Here is a 24,207-nt window from a genome sequence, read left to right on the forward strand (position 1 = left end):
ATTCATAGCTTCTTTCATAGCTTCATTTTTCTTATTAAATATTTATAGTTAAGAGAACAGACTTTTAAAATGAAATTGCTTGCTGTGATTTCACCTAATGGCTTCATGCTTTAAGAGAATTAATCCATGAAATATCTTAGATTTAGGGAAGATTGTCTCCTTAGGGTAAAGCTCAACTCTTGTGAATTGCATTTGATAACATCAGGGACTTCGAAGTCTTGATAAAACTTGTGCTTCAGAAGCTTTCTTTCATGGAACAAGCAGACCTTGTTTTGTCAGACAGAATAAGTGATGAAAAGTTTTTTGCAGAGTGTAAATTCCTGTAAATTTCTTACATCAGGTTATGATATGCTGATATCCTCTGAAGATGTGACTCTGAATCTATAGTACACATGTATGGATAAAAGTTAAGAAATCTACAATGCTAAACTTGTCAAAAATCATCCAGAATAAGTGGGTTCTCTATGTACTGTGACATCAAAATCGTTCCAATTTTTCTTACCCTGAAATGTACCTATTACAGTTGCATTGTTATTGTTGCATACAAACCCAGATGGAGCATCAGCCTGACCCACTGCAACAGGTCCTATATTCTCTTGGAAATGTAGTCATTTGAAGGTCCAGTCTCAGGTTACAATCCAGCAGAGCAGTAAGGCAACATTAATTGTCCTGTTTAAGCCATTAACTTATCTGGGCATTTATATCTAAGCATGCGCTAAAGTGTGTCCTGAGCTGGCCTTCTGATGGTAGATGGTACTTAGTGTTAGTCAGCTCAGCTTCAAATAGTGGCATCAGCAGCAGATATTATCCTGTTTTATTGGCACTTGGCTGCCTTCTAGTTTCTTTGTTGCTTAGCAAAACAATGAAATTGAATATTTTAATACTTCACGCATTGCTGGATCAAATGGTGTTTTACAGATGACTGGTGAGCTACATTTTGTCATCTCTGCATTAATAGCATAATTATTGTTGCTTTTAGTATTATTGTCCATTGTATTATTTTGCAAATGAGATATTAAAGGCCCAAGCAGATTAGGTTTGAGATTCATCTATCCTAATTAGATATCTCAAAGTTAGACTGCCTCAGTCTGCAGTACTCACCATAGGCTTCTTTTCTAATCAGCAAAGAGGAGCAGGCAGCTCTTGAAAATAACTCCGGTCTTCCTAGAAGAGAGGTTTTGCAAATGTCTCCTCTTCTCTGCTGATCACGAAGAGATTGTGGAGTCACTCATTCAAATTCCGGTAGTCAATTTTTTAGGGAAACATTTTTGCTGTGTTCATTGTGGTCACAAAAGTGTCAGTGGCAAATATGAAAACAGAATTCAAGTTCGGCTTTCTTCTGATCTACGCTTTGATTCCCTCACGGGTTTCTGGGTTTCAGGATATTCCATTTCAGGACCCTGACTTGGTAACTTTTTGCTAATTCAAATTGGACACGAACGTCCAATGCCACAAAAGACCACAAACTGTTATGAGGTGTCAGTGAGTTGTGCTTTTCTGTCGGCAGCTTTAGAGACACCTGAACATAAATAATGTTGGGGAATTTTTGGCTGTTACGTCCACATCTGCTCCAGACTACTACAGTTAGATTTATCAGTATCTAATTGATTTGAATTTTGTAATTCTTACTAAAATCTTGATTCTGCAAACTAGTATAAGATGAAACTTGGTGCTGTGGTGCTTTGTTTTGCCCTTGTTTGTGTGTTTCTCTTTGTTAAGCTTCATTTTTCTGGTATGTAGAACCAGGAAGCAATCTCCCACTGCCTCCCTCATCCCCAGGGAAGGAGAAGGTGGAGTTGCCAAAATGGGTTTCCCTCTGTGGCAAAGTGATGGTGAAAAGCTGAATTTGGCATTAGGGGTTTCTCCTACTGGACTGGGAGACAACCACTGTCCCCCAAAGACCCTTGATATCATGACTTGCAATGTTTAAATGTTGATCCTAATAGTCTGAGTCATATTTACAGCTGGTCACTTATGCCTTAGTATGGAGTCTCATCATGGCATTACCAAAATCTTGAATGTGTCTCCTGACTCTTGGCTCCTCTCTGGGTAGGTTTTTTATTTCAGCACTTTTTCATTAGTCCAGGAAAAGCTGAAGATGGGGAAATCAGTGGAGGTCTCCTCTTTTGTCTCCTTTTCTTCTTCTCTCCCGTTTCCAGGATCACAGGGAAATGCTCCCTTTAGATGTAATATGATGTTAAAAGCAAAGGAAGTCTTTGTGCATTTTCATGGAATCACAAAATCATCAAGGTTGGAAGAGACCTTGAAGATCATCGTCTAGTACAACCATCAACCCAGCATAATCACCCCTAAAACATATTCCCAAGTGCCACATCAAATGCTTCTTTAACACTTCCAGAGATGGTGACTCCATCAGCCTCCTGAGTAACTTATTCCAATGCCCAACTACTCTTTCAGTGTAAAATTTTTCTCTAATACCTAATCTGAACCTCTGCTGGCACAAAAATTTAAGGTCATTTCCTCTCATCCTTTCACTTGAGACATGTCAGAAGTTACTGACCCCACCTCACTACATCCTCCTTTCAGGTAGTTTTGAATTTTGCTCAGATCCTCCTGAGATGTGGGACAAGTGAAGGGAAACGTCACCTGGCAACTAACCTGTGCAGGGATAAGGGCAGCACGGAGCAGTTACAGATGTAACTGGGGCAAGACAAGTCCAGCATACTCATCACAACCTCCCTCCAAGCACTGCTGCCCTTCCCACGAGCTACAGTATAGGTCACATTTGTATTTTATGGTGTCGCTACACATGTTGTTGTTCTAGTCTGAGGCTTTGATGATTGTGCAGCAGCGGAATGAAATGTGGATCTTTTTGACAGTATTGATTTCCAAAAATAAAAGCCAGTCACTGACCCATGGCAACATGCTTTTTCCTTCACTGCAGTGTGCTGCACTGGGCCATGGTCTCAGTTCTTGCAGAACAACTTCATACTGGAATACAGAGAAGCTCTGAGTAAATGAGCAGAGGTGCAACTGTGTCATGGTTGAACCCTAGTCAGAAACTAAGCCCCACGCAGCTGCTTGCTCACTCCCACCAGCAGGATGGGGGAGAGAATCAGAAGGGTAGAAGTGAGAAAATACATGGGTTGTCATAAAGACAGTTTAACAGGGAAAGAAAAAAACACACATGAAAGCAAAGCAAAAAACCCCAAGGAATTAATTCACTGCTTTCCCATGGGCAGGTGTTCAGCCACCCCCGGGAGAGCAGGGCCCTATCACACATAATGGTGACTTGGGAAGTTAATCTCTCCAACCTCTCCCTCTTCCTCCTTTGGAGGCTTTATACACTGAGTATGATGTCATGTGGTCTTGCATATCCCCTTGGTCCATCGGGGTCACCTGTCCTGGCTGCGTCCCCTCCCAGCTCCTTGTGCACTACCAGCCCATTCACGGGCAGGGCAATGCAAGCAGAAAAAGCCTCAATGCTGTGCAAGTGCTGCTCAGCAACAACTGAAGCATCCCTGTGTTGATAACAGCACAATTTCCAGCACAAATCCGAAAAACAGCCGAAGAAAATTAACTTTACCTCAGCCAAAACCAGCAGAGTCAGGCTGATTATTTCCTGGATTGCTGGATGAGAGAGATTCAACAGATTAACGTGTTTTGGTTTATTTCCAGAGAAATTATTTTCTTTTAACTGTATTGTTCATATCTGACAGCTGATATCAGTTCAATGAATGACTCCTGTTCTCGTTGCAAAATTATGAATTTACAGTGTACCTTGTAACTAAAGAACCGTTTTCCACATATTTGTAGAACACTCCCACTCCATCAGATGCTAAATTCAATTTCACTTGAAACAGTTCATCCTCCAGCATTTTTTCCATGTTTATTATTTTCTTATTCCATTATCTAGTGTAAGCAGACTGAAGAATTTTCATCTAAATATTTTCCTGATTATATGAATAATTAATTTGACAAAATTACAAACGCACAGGCTGAAGACAGTAGTAAAGCCAGGATTTGAGTACCGAGCAGGAAAACAAGTAGTCCTTTGTTTGTTCCTCCCCCTCAGGTAAACTAAGATGTCAATCCTTCCCTTGTGCGTGGGAAGCGGCGATCCCGGGGGATGCGCGGCGGGTTCGGCTCGGGCTGTGCCGGCAGGATCGGCGCTGCCCTCCCGCGGCCGCCGCCCCAAATCGCTGCCGGGGCTCCCTGCGCTTTGCAAGCGCTCACTGTGCCTAGGGAAGGGAAAATCGATGGGAAAATGTATGCAAAAGGAATACGAGGCTGAGCCTGAATTCAGCTGCCTTTACAAACGTTGTGGTTTTTTGGTTTGGTTTGGTTTGGTTTTTTTGGAGGGGGGGGTTGGTTTACTTTTTTTTCTCTTTTTTTGGTGGGCTTTTTTAATCTGTTTGTTTGTTGGTTTGGTTGTTTGTTTGTTTGTTTGTTTGGGGTTTTGGGGGTGTGGTTTTTTTTTTTTTTTCCGAGGCAAAAGCTTGCAATAAAACTCCTGGAGTTAATTCCTGATGAGCAGCGATGTATGTGTGTCAAAAAGGAACCCGGGATCTCAAGAAACATTTCTCTGCAACTGAGCTCTGTGTATCCAGATGATTTGTGTGGTTTTGCTTAGGCTGGTTGATTCCCAGGCTATTTCCAATGCAAAGGTCTGTTTTTCTTCCCCATGACTGAAGTCTGTATGTAACAGGGCTCAGTGAGGAAAGCAAATGACTCATCCTGTACACTCAGCACCCCTCCACATCACACATATGCCTTCACGCCAAGAGAGCTGAAGAGGAGAAAGGACAGAAGAAAGTCAGGGGAGACCACCCACCCTCTCTCTATCATAAGCTTTTCCTGGTCATTAAGGCTTGGTCTTTATATTGGACTTGCTCCAACTGTCTGGGAGCCAAGCATCTTTTTCAGAGAAGAAAGAATGCATGGGGATCAAAATGTAGGTAGAGGCTGACTGTGTAAATCAAATACTTTTGCATGATGTGTGAACTGACTGTGCACTTTGGCAGAGATCTTAGGAAATGCCTAAATGCTATTTAGCTACTCCTTTGGGATAATCCTCAATGATTTGTTTTCCAAAGGGGGCTTTTCACTTTCTGAGGAACCAGCACCAGCACGTGCTCCCAACTGAGGCATTTATGCTGACTTCAGTGTCAGGAAAACATATTCCCAGCTGAAAGGTGGGAAGCAGGAAGGTGATGAGGCAGCAGGGCCAGGGAAGGGTGAGCTCTAGGGCTGGGCAGCAGTGGGCAGGGTGGCAGGCAGAGCAGCACCATGCTCCTCCTGCAGCTGAGCTGCCTGGAGGGGCTTGTGCAGGTGCCAGCCTGCCTCCATTTTCAGCATATACCCTGTTGAACACAATTGCCTGCATTTCCCTCATCATCAGAGGCATGCTGATTGTACACTGAAACAGCAAGATGTTCAGAAATGCAAAAATGTGGGTACAGAGCAAAAGAGGGAGGGACTAAAGTGTGGTACTGCTGTGGTGAGTGCTAAAAGGTTCCATGGGCACAAGGAAAGTCTAGACAAGCCCGTAGAAGCAAAAGCCCTCTGTGGCTCTGCACACAGAAAACACTTTTGAGGCTGGAAAAGACATGAGAGGAGAGGAAATTTACTCTCCTTTTCTCTGTTTTTGTGGTCTTTCTTTTTTTCTCAGTCTCTGCTGCTGATCACCCGTGAAAACAGAAAACTGGGTTAACTGGGTGTGTTGTCTTCCAGAGGGACTGATGTTTTGTTCTCCAGTGACCTCCCCAAATCCAGGGCTTGATGTTCTAAAGAGATTCAATTCAATCTATTGTTGCTCTGCACCCATACTGCAGGGGTGAAAAAGACGCACAACTACTTTCAGCCTCATTGTGCTGAGGGCTGTACAAACTCAAGAGCTCTCACAGTTCGGCTTTGTTTCTTACTGAGGTGTTTGCTACCTTTGAGTGCTCCTATTTAAAACTATGACATAGATACACCTACACAGTTTTCAAAGAACTGTTGTTGTCACAGTTGTTGCTAGATATCAGATATCTCTGTAATTGTGGCTCTTTTCTATCTCTGTTTCATGCTGTGCCTCTGAATTGTTTAGAGGCAACCTGAATTATTTCCAAGCCCTGCTAGGGAGGCCCATTATAGGTACATAAAAGAGCTTATATAGACTGTTGTATTTGCAAAACCACTTGAAGTGTAAGCAGTCTATATGTTTACATAAAGGGAAGAGAATATAATAAAATAAAGAGAACTTTCATCTTGAAGGTTAGCAGTTGTCAGATGCTGAGTTTGTATTAAATACAGTCTGGTAGTACTTATTCACGTAATTAATAGGTGACATACTGTCTTACCTGACCTGGGTGGTGGGAAGGACCCAGGAAGGACCGTGGCTGTGGACCAGGGAGTCTCTGCTTGTGTTGATGCTTGGCTGAGCCATGGTCATGTTGCATCCCACAGTAACCATCTTGTGGCTGTAACCCTTGCCAGGGGACAAGGGTCCTTATGGTCCAGGTGACAAGTCCTGTGCAGCTCAGAAACCCCGTGTGCTGTAAGTGTCCACCTACAGCCATCCATCCTGGCTCCAGGCAGCTAGGATATTGCTCCACTGCAAACTCAGTAGTGATTTCCCAGTACCAATGGACCCAGCTGCTGTCCATCCACTTGGGAAAGGCCCAGAAAGGGGAACCTGTCAGCATGTCTTCCTCATGCCTTACTGGACTTTCTTCTGCTTCTAGGGAGCAAATGGAAAACATAGCCCTGTACAAGTTCCTTGTATGCAAATGTATGTCTGTTTATGTGTAGTGTGGGATGCTGGGTGGTCCTGGTTTTGTGAAGGGAACCCCTAAGGAGTCCAGGCCTTGCAGCTCAAGTAATCTGACTGAGAGACTTGTTTTTACCTTCTAAAAAACAGTCAGGCTTTCAGAAGTGATTGTTCCACCACATAAAGAGTCTTACAACAACTTTGACAGATACAATGGAGGTTGACTTTGGGTCATAATCACACTGAAGGCAATCATAAGGCTTTAAATTAATAAGACATGTATTGAGCATAGCCTGAAAGCACTCCCACTTGACTAATCCACTCTGAGTCCTAGCTTTTGAAGGAATCATGTAGCATTTAAGTTAATAATGTATTTCTTAAAAATAGTTCTTTTAGTAGCAAATGTATGACAGCTGAACTTATTGTCCAGCCTTCTAATTTGGACTGTATTCCTGCTTAAATTGGAGTGTCTGTATAGCATTAGAGAGGCTTCCCACAGCTTACCAGTTGGAAAGCACAGATCCATGCTTCCTTTCCAGTGTCAGCACAGTCATTTTGACAGACACAAGGAAGGGCTTTTCCTCCTTCCCTTTGGTCCCAAGAGTCATCCTTGTTGCTTCAGGTAATGTTTCACTTTTAAATGTGGTCACAGTGACTCATATATTTAGGGTTTCTCTCTCAGTTTAGTTTTTTTCATGGTTTCCCAAGTAAACAAAATCTATGTAATTCAGTGGGATTAGTCCCGTTTTAATTCTCCATCTCTCCTGCATTTTTAACTGCTTTGAGGGGAGGAGCCACTCCAGATTCTACAGGTTTCATAGAATTAGCAGCTTGCTGAAGGTCACAGATCCAAATTAGTGCTTTCCATTATGAAAATTCCTATCTTGTGGTCTCAGTGGTGCAGAGCCTTTCTGGCCTTCTGGAATAAAACCTGCCACAACACCAGAGCCTGCATAGCAGTTAGAGGACTTGGCAGGGCATGAGGATTCTCTGTGTCTTTTATGAGGCCTTTTCAGGAGAAAAAACACTGAAACCGCAGACACGAGGATCCACAGGCTCATGTTGTAGCTGATGGGGAGCTGAGAGCGTTGTTCTGGGAATAACTGGCACTTGGGTGTGCTGTCATCATCAGTGCAGCAGAGATGTATAAAGCACACAGAACAAAAATTCAAAGGAGACCTGATTACATTAGTCCTCCCATTCACTGAGCAGATTGTTAAAAAAATAAGTAGATGGGCAGAAGTTGGCGATGATACTGGCATTGTTAAATAGGGATGGTCTTCCAGATTGCCCAAAGCCCAAAGAGTTTTTTGATTTGTTGCAACTCCCTGCATTCTGCTAACAAGAGCAAGAAGGTGAAATACTGTTGAGGAATCACCAGCACCACCCCCAATTTATCTAGTTTAAAGGGTTTTCAGCAAAATATGTTACATTTGCAAAGTCACAGGAAGCCTTTTCTAAACTTTTTTTCCCTAAATTTTAGAGAATACAAAGAAGATAAGAACCCTGCCTGGAGTGTAGCAGTTAAAATCTCATTATGGATTTGAACAAAATCACAAACATTCCAGAGAAACCAGTGATATCTGGTGTGTTGATTAATCTGAAAATGTCTTTATTGTTTTTCAGGCATTCCATTGCCTTTTCTTTGTATAAACATGAAAACAAAACCAAAACAAACTCCTAACAGTTTTTCCAGAAGAAAAGATTGTTACCACTCATAAAAGATGAAGCTGATTGATTTTTTCCCAGCTACTGAGAAGCCACTGACTATTTCTGAGGTTGGGATTCTGGTGGAGTGGATCTTAATTTCTAATGGCTATGCTTCACTTAGGAGACATATGGTCTGTATTATTTTATATTATCTCCATGTTTGTCTTGTGGGGCTAGTAGTGTTTCTTGCTCTCAGACAATATTTTTTGTCCACCAGGACCCCCAAGTCTTTCTCCTAAGGGCTGTTCTCCGTAAGTTCTTGCCCTATTCTCTAATTTTGATGTAGTAACGAACAATATCCTTTCTGCAAAGAGCCTCAGCAGTATCTTCCACTCCCTCCTTCATCTATGGGACTTTGGAAATTTGGAAAGAAACAGATGGGTTTGGTGCATTGTCTTGTTTCCCAGATCCTAAGGAGTTTATAAATAATATACATGCAGTTTTAACCAAAATTTGCCTTTCTGCAGGACAGTAAAACTGTTCTGTCTCCTCTAAGAGCCTCCTTCTTTGTCTTCAGTATTAGTGCTCTAAAGCTTTACCACCACCCACAGATTTAAATGTCAGGGACTAGGACTCAAGTGTCCTGAGATATGTGTTCATGTTTAACTGAGAGAGGGAGGAGTTTTTTAAACAATCCTTAGAGCAAATGCACCTTTAACATCCATGTCATCACAGTGGTGTGGTGTGATATCCCTGCTCATGCCATTTCAGAAAACCCAGGATATTTCTTTAAAAGAAAGATCTTGGAGATGCTCTCAGGCTACATATAAGTTCTGAAGAAGGAGGTTAAAAAAATAGGAGCATATTGTAATTCTTTTATTATTCATATGAGTGTAATTTTTTTACACTAGTACCAGCTTAGGTTTTTACATAACCACTTGCCTTCAGAATTCAGGAATATAAGAGAAGCACCAAGGGCCATGTGAGAGTCCTGTCAGATTCTGCTGGAGTGGAGGAGAAGGAAACTCTGCAGAATCAGCAAAACAACTCAAAGGAAGATCTACTACTTAGACTCTCCTGAGGCCTCTGCCATTCATTAGCAGGTCTAAGAGCTATCCAACTCCTCCTCCAGAGTACAGGGCTTTGGAGACCATTTCCTAAATCTGAAGTACTATAGAAATCACTTGAATTACAATCTTCCAGTAGACAACACTTTGGTTTAATATTTCCGCACTTGTACTATACATGCAGAGTTAATTAAGTGTGACTGATATACAGAAGGATATTATTTGTGTTGGTATAACATGCTGTAGATCATACTCTTAACTGTACTTTGTGCCTCTTCAAAATAATTTATATTCATTCACATCTCTACCCACTCCCCACATACACACATCTATTCTTGTTCCTGTTGATAATTCCAGGCGTCTTGAAAAAAATACTTGGATTTAAAATGTTACAAAATGAGAAATTGTGCTTTACTTAATAACTCTTATACTCTATGTATGTTTAAAAAGCTTATATTTAAGTAGTCCCTTACAAGTCTTAAATACAGAACAATTCATGTGGAGGTGAACTTAACAGGATATTTCTCATTAATCCTGCAGTTCCATTTCCACATGCCAGAGATGAGCAAATGGATTTATCTTCAAAGGTTCTGTTAAGAAAAAGGGAAATAGCAAGGGTACAGGTAATTTTTTCTCTTTGTAACATCAGGATCTTGCTTTTTAAAAGCAGTGGATTTACGGGCACAATCTTGTCCAACAAAGCAGTGTTATCAGATGTCCCAGCCAGGCCAAGAGCAATCCACACAGTATTATATCATGCCAAAATGGATGTTGCAGTCATGGATCCAACCTGGCAGCAATCTGCCCACTGATGCAGAAGACCAGGAACAGATTAATTACTTTTTTATAACTTGTTTAATTTCAATGGTAGCATGATGTAATGTCCTGACATGGGAAAACATGTCTCCTGCCCACAAAAGCCACTCAGAGGAGGCTCCCTGGGGCCAGAGCATGTGGCAAGACCACTGGGGTGCTGCAGTCAGACAGGGAATTTCATGCCTGGCTGCCCAGGCTGTGTTTGCACTCTGAATAGTAGATTTTCTGAGTAATCAGACTTGTATCTTTCACATTTACAAACTCAGCAAGGAATACTTATCTAGAGCCTAAATGATATTCTAATACCAGAATTTATATTTAAACTGTCTGACCAAATGATGGTGTACAGTCCTTACTTGACTCCTGGCACTGGAATTTGAGGGTCTTTATTGATTATTCCCTTTTCATAGAATCACAGAATAGCCCATGTTGGAAGGAAATCTGTAGATCATCTGGTATGACATTCTGTGGAAGAGGGAACCTAGATGAGATTATTTGGCACCCTGTCCAGTCACATCTTGAAAAACTTTAGTGATGGGAACTCTACCACACCTCTGAGGAGGTTGTTCTAGTGACTGATTGTTCTTACTGTAAAAAAGTTTCTCCTTATGTTGAGATGAAGCCTCTCCCAGTGCAGCTTGTACCTTCTTGTTGTCTCCATGTGGCTCCTTGGGAAGTGAGAGCCTCTGTCCTCTCTGAAGGAGCCCTTCAAGTACTGGAATACTGTGATTGGGTCCCCCCTGAGCCTCCCCTTCTAAAGCAGATAAGAACTAACTCATTCAGTCTCTCCTCTAGGGCAGGTTCTAGAGCCCTTGATCATTTTCATGGACCTCCGGTGAAACTTCTCCATTTTTCCCATTTTGTTTTTGATCTAGGGGACCAGAGCTGAAGACTCCGGAGTATTCCATGGCTCACTTTCTCTTTTACAGAAAATGCAACTCCATTTCCTTCTCTTCCCTTTATATCATTCTGAAAGAGTTTGTAGCCATCCACTGTGGTTTCCTAGTCCTGAGAATTTTCCCGTCAAGTTTCTGTAATTCCTATCACATCATAAATGTCAGAGTGGTCATAGAATTCCATTTCCTCCTGTTTGTTGCACAGACTATGTGTATACTTGCCTTTGGAAAGACTTGAGGAGCATTCCACAGTACTCTGGTAGGTGCTCTGGCTGTGCCTGTGGAAATCAATTGTGCATGCTCCAGTGAAATGATCTTGCATTTTATTTCTAATCAGTAGCATTCATTGTAATGAAGAGAAGTCACTCAGTTTGATTCTTCTACTGCCAGTCAGATACATTCAAGTTGAAGGGGAAAAAAAACCTGTAAAAGGATCAAATGAACAAAATTTTTGATACTTTATCAAGTAGAAAAGCTAAATTACTTGTTCTATAAAGTCACTGCCATTTTTAAAGAATCTGCCTCCTCTATTTAACTTTTGCGGTTTTCAATGGAATTTAAATTTTGCATACTTTAACGGGCTTTCATTTTGTGAAATAAATGCAATTAAACATCTGTTCCCAGCAAAATATTATGGGTCAACTGGTTTAGACTACTTCAGTTCATAGAAATATAATCATAGATAAAACACTTTACAAAACTTATTTAGCTGGATCACTAGGTCACAGCATTTAGTACTGCGAGTTGTAAGATTAGAGTATTATAAAATAATTGAATTTTGCCCAAAATCATCTACTAAAGGCACTGGTTTTAGTAAACATGAGATAAGGAAAATTTTTAACAGTCACATTGTTAAAAAATTATTTTTATTCTCCATGGATAGTGCCATTTATAGTAGAAGCCTCTTTTGCTTGTGTTTCTCTCTCCTGGTGATTTTGAATTGGATTTTTATAGCTAGGCTCCTCATAACTGACAATATTTATTAGAAAAAACACCTTAGTTTGATTAAACAGGTTAAGATTTTTTTGAGGAAGACATTTTATCAGCAGAATTCTACAAGCCAAACTTATTTTTGGAGTCTTAAAATATACAATGTAGCCAGTGCATGTGTTAAAAATAAAGTTTTCCACTGAAAAATGTTCCCTGACTGTTGAAACCCTGGACTACACAAGTAATTTTTCCCAGATTTTTATTTCTGTAGATTTTTTTTTCTGTATTACATCCAAACTAGCCACAAAACACAGACCTAGACAGGAGTCAGCCCAGAGCAGCATTGTACATGTTGTGCATTACTTACACAGGAGTTTGTGAAAATTTACTGGGAAAATCAGGTTCTCATGTTTTTTTTCTTGAACAGCATGTTGTCCAAGAGGATGAACATGATGTGAGCACAGCAAATGGCTGCTCTGAACAGCTTAGAAATCTCCCTGCCTGTTTCCAAAGCACAGCTTTGGTGCCTATCACCTCCTTTCTCCTCCAACCAAAGCACTGTTCAGCATTCATGGGAGATTCTGCTCAGCTGCTTGCATCCTTCATACTCTGAAATGGAGACATCTGTGGGTTTGAAACTCCTTCAGGGCTGAGATGGTGATTAAGAATAAGCACAGTGAGTTAAATTTGAATGTGAAATGAAATAGGAGTTAAGTTCCTAAGCAGCTTTGAGGATCTGTGCCTGAGCTCATAAAATGCAATTAATTAGTGACTAACAGGGGACTTTCTAAGGCTCTTCCATCCTTGAGGTTTCAGTATGACATCTCCCCTCCTTAGCCTGTGTCACATGCTCTAAAGACATCATTATGCCATGTAAGGAGTCAGACACATTTACCAGCTCTTTGATCTAGCATAATTCCGTGTAAACCATAGCACACACGTTGTTGTGGGTTTGGCAGGGAAGGAGCAGGACTGAATCCTACCAGGCCTTAAGCACTGACAGTTGTTAGGGCATTGCTTAACCTCTCCTAGTCTGCTGAGCTGTGGCAACCAGCATGGATTGCTAAAGCTAGTGGAAATTCATTATCGCTACTGGAATATTATTAACACTTCTCCCAAGGATTTTATATACCTTAAAGTGTCAAAATACTCCAAGCCAATATTCAAGCAAATCAATTCAAAGCAGCAATTCCAGGGAAGAGGCATTTATTGATGACAAAATGCTGTGAGGGCCAACAGATGTCACTTCTTATAATAAGGCATGTGGCTCTAATTTGGCACTTCTTGCCATCAGGAGGAACCTCTTGCAGAGCAGATGTCACATCTAATCCTGTCTTTCATGGGTGCCTGTGCCCTGTTTGAATTGGTATGCCAGTTCAGAAGCAGGCTCAGTGCCATGAAAGCAGATGGTCATGAGCACAAGTCATGCTACAAAACTGGTGCTTCTAGAATTGTGGGTGCTGAGACTGAAGGATTACCCAGGAACACCAAAATCTTCCTATGTAGGAAAATTCCCACTAAGTAGTCTGATACATGCCGTTAGTGCTTTAGTGGTAGTAGAAAATGGATGTTATCTGTATCTTCTTTCTGGTTATTTTAACTTTTGGCCAGCCTCTGGTGATCCCAGGGGTCATTCTGGCAGTGGAAGGCATTGGATTATACATGTGTCTTTGGCAAAAATGCCATCAATGCTTGGTTTAATTTGAGAGCTCTACAGTGCCTGGGAATTTTGTGGCGTAGAGGACTACCCTGCTGGGCAACAAGAGGGAGAAGTGGCCCTTGGACCTGTATTCATCAATCTCCTCTGTAAGACAGTGCATGACTCTGTCAGGTAACACCTGAAGTAAATCTGTGCTTCCGTTTTTCTTCATGTGCTTTTTGTTTAGTATAGAGTATAGTCTTTTGCCTAAAACATTCAGCCTAAGTCGAAATTTTGTTGCACCGAAGACAAACACCTCAGTTGTCCTCCCTGGGCTCAAATACCGTTTTTCTTACAAATTCAGCCTTCAATAACAATTCATTTTAGTAAATTTACTGAACACAGTATCCCAAAAAAACTGTTGTTTGGATAGAGCTACTTATTTATTCTCCGAAAATGAACCTTAGAGGAATTTAAATATTTAATTGATATGTAATATGTTCTTAACCTGCGTCAGCAAGAAGAGCTTCCAAAATATTATAAGTAAGTGCTTGCTTTCAAGTGTATCTCAGGTTTTAAGAACCAGCCCTTGCAACAGTTAATTGATAGGCTTCAGTAATTACAGAGTAAGACCAGGTTACTCTGATCTGATCTGATCTGATCTGTCAGAAATCTTAATCCATATGTCTAGGAGAAGATTATAGCAGGTATGTTTCTCTCTTCTCAGTTAGAGAAGCAAACATTTCCCCAGTATATAATTCTACTGCATCAGCTCCTCCAAGTACCACAAGAGACACTTCAGTGGAGTATTCCTGACATGGGATGTTTCTTGTCACTGTGATCAGAGCCATGCACTGAATGAGGAAGGTTTGAAGGGAAGATTTGGCCATGAATGACCTTTGATAGGTCATCTCCAAGCAGAGCCAGGAGATTCCTCTTTCAGAAGTTAGATACACAGTGATGTCTGAGGCCCATTTTAAAATGTCTCTGCAGCCCAGGTATCTTTGGCAGGATTCCAAAAACCTTATATTATCCCTTCTGACAAATATTACAATTCATCAGCAAAATACTGTGCTGTCTTCACTCCATGTCCTATGGGGTTTTAATTATCCAGCCATGCAAAAGGTTTCAGCTGTAAGAGTTTGCCAGTGGCAGGAAAAGCCACCACAAACATACAGACTTTATTACATACTAAAATGCTCTTCTTTCCTGATAGAGATGTAACATCTCACCAGAACTCAAATAAAATGGGTTATGTGATTCCAAAGTCTGGCACAGTCAGTGAGTTGTCTGCAATTCCCAGTAACACATACAGAGATTTTATTTTGTGGCAAAATTTTCACCTTGGCCAATGAGGCTTGTAACACTTCAGGAGGGAGCAGCACATGGCTCCACTCAAGTAAGAAATGCATATAGCCAGATCCTAAAATATATATTTTATTTGGTGATGTGAAATGAATTAGTTAGCATTGATAGAAGGAGGTGTATCAGCAGAAGGCTGCATTTCTGCTATCTATTATGTATGAAGGACACTGAAGGTGGGTTTGTGCCACAAAAATTAATCTAGGTTTCAAAAATTCAGTGTTATCAAAACCAGTAAATCATGTAAAGGAAGGAGCTTCAATTCCACTTGGCAGAGGCAAAACATCTCCACTTTCCTTAAACCCACTTTGATGTAAGGGAGCCTAAGTTGAATGACCTCCCTTGCCAGTGACATGGAGCATACGTGGCCCAGTTCAGTGGAGCTTCTTGGCTGCAATTCCAGCTGTGATAGTGAGAAAGAGAAAGCCGAGAAGCCAGGCTAAGCCCAGTCTCTTGATCCCTCACCCTATTCTTCACACCGTGGCCATGGTTTTGTCTGCTCCAACCCTCTCAGAAAAGCTGCTGTGATCACCCTGGGTGTTGTCAGGATGAGACAGCCTACAGTATTTGGCCAGCTTTTGGTTAGCAGCGTAGATACTGTCTGATGGACTAGGCTCCAAACAAAGGTCATGTGTGCAAGGGCATCCTGCTGGAAGTAGAGTTACCAGTGCTGCCCTGGCAGCTCAACTCCCACCTGAGTTAGGAAAGCTCATCCTGAAGAGGCGATGCTTCCCTCTGCCCTGCCAGAAACACCACCTCTGTCTTTTACTTGCCTGGATCAGCTGCAAGTGCAGGATACAGCCTTTGACTGCAGAAGCAGTTAGGGCAGCTGGAGGTGAAGGTAGAGCCTGCCAGTGCATCTGCACAGAGCTGCTTTTGCAGCTCTTCTGGTGGTGGTCAGCCTTTCAGGGTTCCCACCCTTCAGGTGCCCAACAGCTTCCTGCATAGCCAGGTCCAGGGGCCCCAAACCATCTGGCAGCAGGTGACACAGGAGAAAGGTGCTTGGCTCTGGGACTGGAGGGCACAAGGAGAAGGATGGGCATCCAGCAATCTTTTACAAGTGTGTCAATGTACAAAAGCCATGGCTGATCACAGTTGTCATTCGCCATAAATGATGGCACAAAATTCCCACCCTATTAGTGAGAGGGCTGCCTCAGAGGTAATCATTGCCAGTGCAGAGACCCAAAGCTATCTAAAGCTGTGCTGACAGGCACTGCAGATTTGTCTCCTTATTGTGGTGGAAATTATTAACCTGAATGATAAACCTGAATTCAAAATTCAAGTTTTATTTCTGAATGTAAAGGCTTCTGAAAAGTAAGTGTTTTACAGGGAATTATTGCTCAAACATCCAAGCCACAAAAATAACCCTCCCCCCAAAAAAACTCCAAAAAAACCCCAAACAAATAAACAAAAACAAACAAACAAAAAACCAAAACCCCAAAACAACCAACAAAACAGTGGGAAGAAAGACTTTGAGCTAAGTAAATTAGGCTTAAGCATTGTGTGGACATCAATTCTTAAGCATCTTCTTTTCTAGATGGAAAAGAAACTTGACATGTGCTGTTGCCTGATCTCTTGCATATTTGGCCTGTTAGAAAATAGCAGGCACTGTCTCTCTGCAAAGGCTAATAAAGCCAGTTACCCAGCTAGTAGTCTTATGTACTATCAAAACATCTTAATAACATTGGTTAGCCCTCAGGGCCAATAATCACACCGTACCTCTTGGTCCATAGCTTTGTTTCAGCTTGAGCTATGGAGCTCAATTGTTCAATTATGTCTCTTGAAAATTACACTGTGAAACCTCACATTGAAATATACTATGCTGGACTTCAAAACAGCAACCCTTAAGGTAGTGAAATAAAAATCTGGTTTGACAGGTTGCTAATCATTCTGTGAAATTTACTTACCACTTCACAAGTAACAGTCAGGAATAAAGAATGGGCATTAACTGAAGGATGGGCAAAAGTCCCAAGGTAGTGAAAAATGTGTCTTGCAGGTTTTGGTTTTAAACATCCCCTGATTATTTCCAGCAGTTTAGGTATTTTTCTTATCCGATCATTCCCCATGGCAATGACTTTAAATTTCACTTTGTGCTTGTACTTTAGCTTGAAAACTGGGGCACAAAAGTGCAGCCTAGTAAAACCCAGAGGAATAATACATCCCAGTGTTTTGCAGGTGAAAAAAGTAGTTCCATCATCGTTCATCATCAGGTTTTTCTGCTCACTTCTCTGCTGTTTCCTTGTTGTGTGTATTTGGACAGTGGCTCAAATCCTGTTTTAAATCTTCTTCAGTTCTGTGACTGGGAAGTGATTTAGAATTGCTAAGTGGGGCCACTGGTGCAGCAAAAAGGCGTAACTTCATCGTCATTAACTTGGCATCAAGTAGTGTCCAAGGATCTTTATGCTGGAAAGGCCTTCCTATGACCCTGGGTAAATGTTTGTCCTTCAGTGAACATGCACAATGCCAGCATGTTCCCAGTGTCATGAGTGAGACTACAGCTGTGGCAGGAGCTTTCAGCTCCAAGCCTCCTGCCAGCACAGTGAATGCTTGACCTGCTGCGGAGAGCTGGAAACTCACTCTGTGTCTATGAGTGTTGTAAGCTGCTCATAGCAGCCCACAGGACAGGGAGCTGCATAGGCAGCTGCACTCAGGCTGTAACACTCCTCTGCAGTTTGTTTGTCAGCAAGACATAGACCCATAGGCATTGTCAAACAAGCTGTTTTTCTAGAGAGGATGCAAATTCTCCAGTGAAAGGAGATTTTATTGCCCTTGATTGCAGACAGGGAAATCTGTAGCTGTGGGGTTCCAGAACACAGCCCTTCCTATCACTGTCTCCTCTCAGATCAAGACCTGCCACACAACATGATCTAATTAACTTGTCATCAAATGCAGAATTCTCCCCATTCATATTCCTGCTGGTTTTACAGTTATATATTATCATATGATGCTTCTATCCTTTTTTATAAATATTTGTAAATAATTTCAGAAAAAGGAGCACCTACAAGAGCCACAAACTCATAGTGACACATACAAGAGGGTCTTACTTTTCTGAGAGTGAGGAGCCCCTGAAATAAGCTGCAGCCAGATGGTAAAAAGAGTGGTGACAGATACTGAGAGAGAGTGGTTCAAAGACATCTAGGAGCCAGTGGGATTTTGGTCATGGTTCTCTTCGAACATGCAGCCTACAATATGTTCCCAGCCCTAATTTTCCCATGTCTACTGGCAAACAAGGGTAGGGGAAGAGTGGCTGCAGCTGGGACTTTCCAAAGTAACTGCAAATCTTCAAAGGAATATTCTTCTTTTCTGTATTTTTTTATTTTCAGAAGCAGAAGAGTAGGATTCCTTGGGGCTCATGGTGAGGAGATGATAAAAGTGAGGCTGAAGGCCTTTAGCCCCAGCAGAACACTGCACTGCAAAGTCAGCAGTGCTGCTCCTCATAGAGCACAGAATATGAAAACACGAAGGGCCTTTTATGTAGCAGCCCCCAGACGACTCGCCAGGTGCTTCAAAGGCAAACAGAGCTCCCCTGGTTTAGACAGAATGCCTAAGTAGAAGAGTAGGAGGGAAGAGGTACAATACAACAAAGGATGTGGTCACCTGGAAACTGTTCACCCACTGCACATCTGATGTTTATGTACAGGCTTTTACTGAAATATAAGAGGTGGTATCACGGAAAGGCAGATGCTACTGATTCACCTGCTGCAGATAATAGTGGGAGGCATTATTTCATGAGGGACTAACAGATGGACCATCTGATGAATAATCTTTCTGATTTTCCTATAAGTTGATTCCTTGAAGTAAATGAAAACCTTTATTTTCCTCCTAGATCATGAGAAATACACATTCTCCTAGGTCTTTAATTTAATTTCTTATTTGAATGCCATCTGAACTCTGGAATCCAGCACTATATGTAGCAAGGTGAAACTCCCCCACCTCTGCTCCTGGGGAACTAGATGGTGCCCTAGTGATATCCATGGAAGCAGCAAACATTTGGTTTTTGGGGGCATATTATACATGCATGTGTTGTTGTATCTCACTGTCTCTTTCCAGTCTTCATCTATGAGTGAAGAGCAGAGAGATAATGTCTCTTAAGTTAAACATTGACCTTATCTCAGCAAATCCTGGATGTATTGATACTGCTGTTGTGGTGAGTTGAGCTTGGTGGGCTGCCAGGCACCCACCCTGCTGCTGTCTCACTTTCTCACCTCCTGTACAGGACAGGAAAGAAAATAAGGTGAATAAGAACACAGGTAGAGATAGAGACATGGAAATCCTTACCAACTGCTGTCACAGGCAAAAAAAAAAAAAAAATTGACTTGGAAAAAATTATTTAATATATTAAATATTAAAATAGAGTTGAAAGCTGTGAAAGAAAGACAAAACAAAAAACTAAAATAGCTTTCCCCCACCAGTTTTTTCCAGTCTCAGCTTCACTTCTCCTTTCCCAATTCCTCTACCTCCTCCATCCCATATCCTCATTGAGCAGCGCAGTGGGAGGAGAATGGGGGGGTGCAGTCGGTCCATTACAGTCCTTCTCTGCCATTTCTTCCATCTCACACTTTTTCCTGCTCCTGCTTGGGTCTTTACCCAGAGCTGCTGTCCCTCAGGGTAAACCTGCTCTGGTATGGTTTTCATGTCCAGGCCCACAGCATCTTCCAGGGCCCTGCTCCTCTGAGGGCTCTCCATGGATGGAGCATCCTTTGGGCCGTGTCCACCTGTGCCAGTGTGGGGTTCTCCATGGACTGCAGTGTGACTGTCTGCTCCATCACAGTCCTCTCCACAAGCTGCAGGGAAATACCTGCTTCCCCCTTCTTCTCCAGGCTCTGTAGGGAACACCTGCTCCCTCTCAGCCTCATGCTTCTTCCCTCACTCTTCACTGGAGGGCACTGAATGAATGTTGAAATTGAGAATAAAGAACACATAAAGAACCATTAAAGAACACTTGAACTCTATTTCTCTGCAAAAAAATAAGAGTCATTTACTCTTCAAGGTTAGTGCTTCTGCAGTGGCAACTTATAAAAAAATAGCTGAATGCAGAAAAATAATTTCCACAAGTGGTGTTACCCAAACTGACAGGGTAAGCATATATTTGAGAGCACTTCAGGAATAGCTTCAGGAGTGTGGTGCAGACAGCCTGAGGTGGGCACCACCACGCTGCAGCATTCCCGTGGCACCTGGCAGAAGAGATGCCCTCGTGCACAGCTGCAGAGGAGATGGGGCTAGGTTGGGTCAGATTTTCTGCTGTTGTGAGTTTATGGAGGTCAGCAGTGTTTTGTCGCAGTTAACTCAGCACGTAAACTTAAATGTTTGTTACACAGGTGAAAAATCCATGTAGTTTGGATATTCAACACCAACCTGATGTGCTGAGGGGTTGTTCAGTGCAGAGCTGTGTAAAGGTGACAAATGCTTCAGGTCTTTCTGTTCCTGTACAAAGTACACTCCACAGTTTTGTGTTTTTAATGTGGCTTGGGAAAGGTCAAATATGTTTGTAGAAGTCCATTTGTACTGCAGATACACACTTTAAATTAAGACTTATATGCAAGCAGCCTCAAAGACATAGCAAAACTTAAAGCTGTTTTCCCAGAGCCAAAAGCTACATTCTTCCTGTATCAGAAAGAGGATTTTCTTTTCCAACCTGCTTTTTTTTTCCCTAGTAGACTTTCAGTAATAAAGGCAAAAATGAAATCTCTTCTTCACTTGCACACTTTAAAGAAGCCTACATCTTAAGAATACTGGAGACTTGGACATGCCAATTATTAAGATAATGCTGTCATTTTCCTGCAGGCAGTACCTAACCAATATTATATTGGGTCTTTGTAAAACAATTGAAATAAAAATTATAGGCCTTTTCTGACATCCTTTGTATTTCTTATATTATCTGCACTTGTTTTTTCAAACAAAATGTTCATTCTTCTGCAAATGTTCAAGTCCCAATCTGCTGTAATCTTTTGCTCCTCTTAAGCCTTGCAGACAGATAGGTAAAAACAACACTCCAACTTTGCCTTTCTCAAATGTTAAGAAAATATTGTTTTCCTTATGTCTACAAGGAATCTAGGCTGTCATTATTCTCTAGACGGTAAAAGCAGGAGGAAACCAAACCCATTAAAAGTTTTGAAAGAGGTCAATATAAGGTGGAAAACTTGGCAACCTAATATTTGTTATGAGAATATGACTGAAGTGGATGTGAGAGTTAAGGCAGAATTTTTTCTTTGTGTTTTTTTTTTTTTTTAATCTTATTATTGAAATGTCTGAGTGTGATCTGAGGGACTCTGTGGGAAATCTCCACCTGAGCAGGGGAATTTGAAACTTTGCACCACTGAGTCATGCTATTCCCCTTTATTTCAAACACCAGCAGCTTCCAAGTGACAGGGTGAATGTGTGGTGGCTCCTCGAGCAGCTACAAAACCACAAACAGCTTTTCCACCCAGATGTTTAGGAATTTCTTGGTTTCTTTATGAGCATTGTAGACACGTACCTTTATAGAAGAGGAGGTCTTAATTTCCTGTTGGAAAGCGACTGTAACAGCTGCCAAGACTCAGTATTTTACAAAGTTGTTGGGAACTCTTTATTTCTACCTCAGGGTTTATACTGGAGAAAGTCTGTGTAAATCAGCCCAAGTGACAATGTGTCACTGTAAACCATAACTGTTGATAGAAGTTCAGTCTGTATGCCACAGTTCACATACATTTTTTATGGACTTACGAAGTCGTAGGGAAACCCCGAAATAATAAAAGGGAGTCGGCAGAGCAAACGCAGGTCCAACCAATATGATTACTGCTACGTTTCTCCTTTATTGTGTGTAAGATGGCAGGTTTTATACACTCCCTATAGTTTACACTTCCAAATACATTCTCATTGGTACAAGGCACAGGGAAGAATGCAAACACTCATTGTTTAATAAACTGTTTAAGGTAGCTACTATGTCCACACCAATTACTATACTTGTTAACTACTATGAAACCCTTTGACCCTTGCAACACCTTCAGTGAAAATTTCTACATACAACACACTCTTGGCACTAATTTCTATCTGCGCCACAACCTCACAGGCCTCAGTGCCACGGCCTAGAGGCCTAGCATATTGCTCAGTCTGGATGATTCAAGTACAGCTCATCTCCTACAGACTTATAATTAGTGCAATTCCGGTCTCCTGCAGGTTCCAGCTTTGGAAGTGAAGAGCAGACCACCCCCAGGGCACCTGCACCTCCTAAGGATGTTCCCAAGGGGAGCAGCAAAAGCACGACACAGGCATCGAGCAGCACAGCGACTCCACGCAGGAGCTTACTGCCAGCACCAAAAACTGCCACAGCACCCGCTGGTAAGTGCTCCAAACTTAAAACAACACCTGCATTAAGCCAAGAAATGCTTGCTGTGAGTCTCTTTTACTGCCTGCTTTTAATTAATTTTCATCTGGCCTATTGCCGGTGTGCTGATTTGGACTCCATGTACTTCAGACTCCTTCAAACACAGTCAACAACACAGCTATCATCTCATTTTGTGAGTTATGTGTAGAATGGAAGGCATTTACTGTCCCTAACTACACATGCCGGAGATTTAGTGTATATATTGTTGGTTCTCAACAAGCAGCTTCTTCAAAACATTGCATTGCTTTAGAGACAAAGCATTCAACTGAGCACATAAGTCATTGCTAGGTATGTTTGCGGTGAAGAGAATATTTGCCTCTAGGTTTAAGTAATCTTTGGTTTTTTCACTCAGAGAGGCAGAAGGAGGCAAGCAAACAAAGCAAAAAACCCCCTAGTCATGTTTCCAAATTGTTTCCTTTCCTAAACTCTCCTTCTGCTCAATTCAGTTATGTCTCAAACGACCAGTTCCATCAAGTTCAGATTACAGCTAACAGTTTAGATTCCAAAATAAATAATTTATCCAGGCTGGCTAAAATTGTTTACAGTGTTAAAAATTATCAACAGTGTTTCATCTCTACATAAGTTCCACTGGGTTTGATAACACATTGCAAATGGAGCTGGGAAGGAAAAAATCAGTGCGAAATATGAGACAAAGACTTTATGGATTGCTAGTTCTTGTCACCTGGTTTCAAGAGAGATTAACCTGTTGTAGTGGTTTGACCCTGGTCGGATACCAGGTACCCACTAAACCAACAGGACAGAGGGAGATAAACACAATAAAAGGCTCATGGGTCAAGATAAGGATGAAGGGATAACTCAGCAATTACCATGTCATAAACTTGCCTGTTTTATTCTGGAAGGAAACTAAACATGGAAGTAGGGTTACCTGGCTGTGTTATGCAAACAGTCAGACACAGTTCCTGAACAGGGGCAGCTGACAAGTTTTGGAAGTTGTTATTATACATAACAGACAGAAGCAAAAGAAACTATGTTAGTCCAAAGTTCTGGTTCAATTTTTTATGAGCCACGTTAGCTGCACATATCTGTTGCCAATTCATTTTTTTTCTTTTTCTTTTCTTTTTTTTTTTAATTAAAGCAGTGTCATGGTGCCTCAAAACGCTAAGTATTTGATAGGAGCAAAGGTTTAAATAAATCAAAGAAATTGTGAAGGCAAGGTTTTTTTAGCAGCTCTAGTCTTTCCTCTCTTGCAATAGCATATGTACACTGAGTGTATATCCCAGTGGGATAGAGACACCTACAGAATGTAAACTTTTCTGTTGAGGTATCATTTGGACAGTGATTTCTATAGACTTGATGTTGCATATATATTTAGCGTCTGACCAACCTCCTGTGCAAAACATTGCAGTTACTAAATTGAAGTGCTTAGAGCACTCCACAGTTAAAGCTGAAGAGCACAGGCACTATGTGAATTGCATACAGCATATTTTATGAAAGGAAAAAGGCAAGTATTTCACAAAGAGGATGGCAGTAATTTAAATATAAATAATATTTCTAAAAGACTGCAGTATCAGACTGCAATAAAAATTACCTTTGTATTTCAGAGACGTACATAATGTTATCTATGTATGAATAGTAAATTAATTCACAAATGAAAATACCTACCTATATTAATAAATCAAAAACAGCCACCAAAAATCACGTGAAAGCTTTCATGTATTAGATGTTACTTGAGAAAACCACATGAACTGTAAATTTTCACTTAAAAAAATTAAGACACAATGGCTCAAGAGAGATTATATTCTTGATAT

At 41.4% G+C, this 24,207-nt stretch overlaps 1 protein-coding gene across 3 annotated transcripts in view; it reads left to right on the top strand.

Annotated features, from left to right (window-relative positions):
* Positions 1-24,207, top strand: part of MTUS2 (microtubule associated scaffold protein 2) — a 232,592-nt gene that overhangs the window by 151,345 nt on the left and 57,040 nt on the right. For all 3 annotated transcript variants that reach the window (XM_066175947.1, XM_066175949.1, XM_066175948.1), the window contains one exon: positions 22,231-22,392. In XM_066175947.1, coding sequence (XP_066032044.1) covers positions 22,231-22,392 — 162 coding nt within the window. The remainder of the gene's footprint in view (positions 1-22,230; positions 22,393-24,207) is intronic.

This window comes from Chamaea fasciata, unplaced genomic scaffold (genome assembly GCF_029207755.1).
Source record: "Chamaea fasciata isolate MVZ Bird 193981 ecotype frontalis unplaced genomic scaffold, bChaFas1.0.hap1 SCAF_2, whole genome shotgun sequence".
In the NCBI taxonomy this organism is placed as follows: domain Eukaryota; kingdom Metazoa; phylum Chordata; class Aves; order Passeriformes; family Sylviidae; genus Chamaea; species Chamaea fasciata.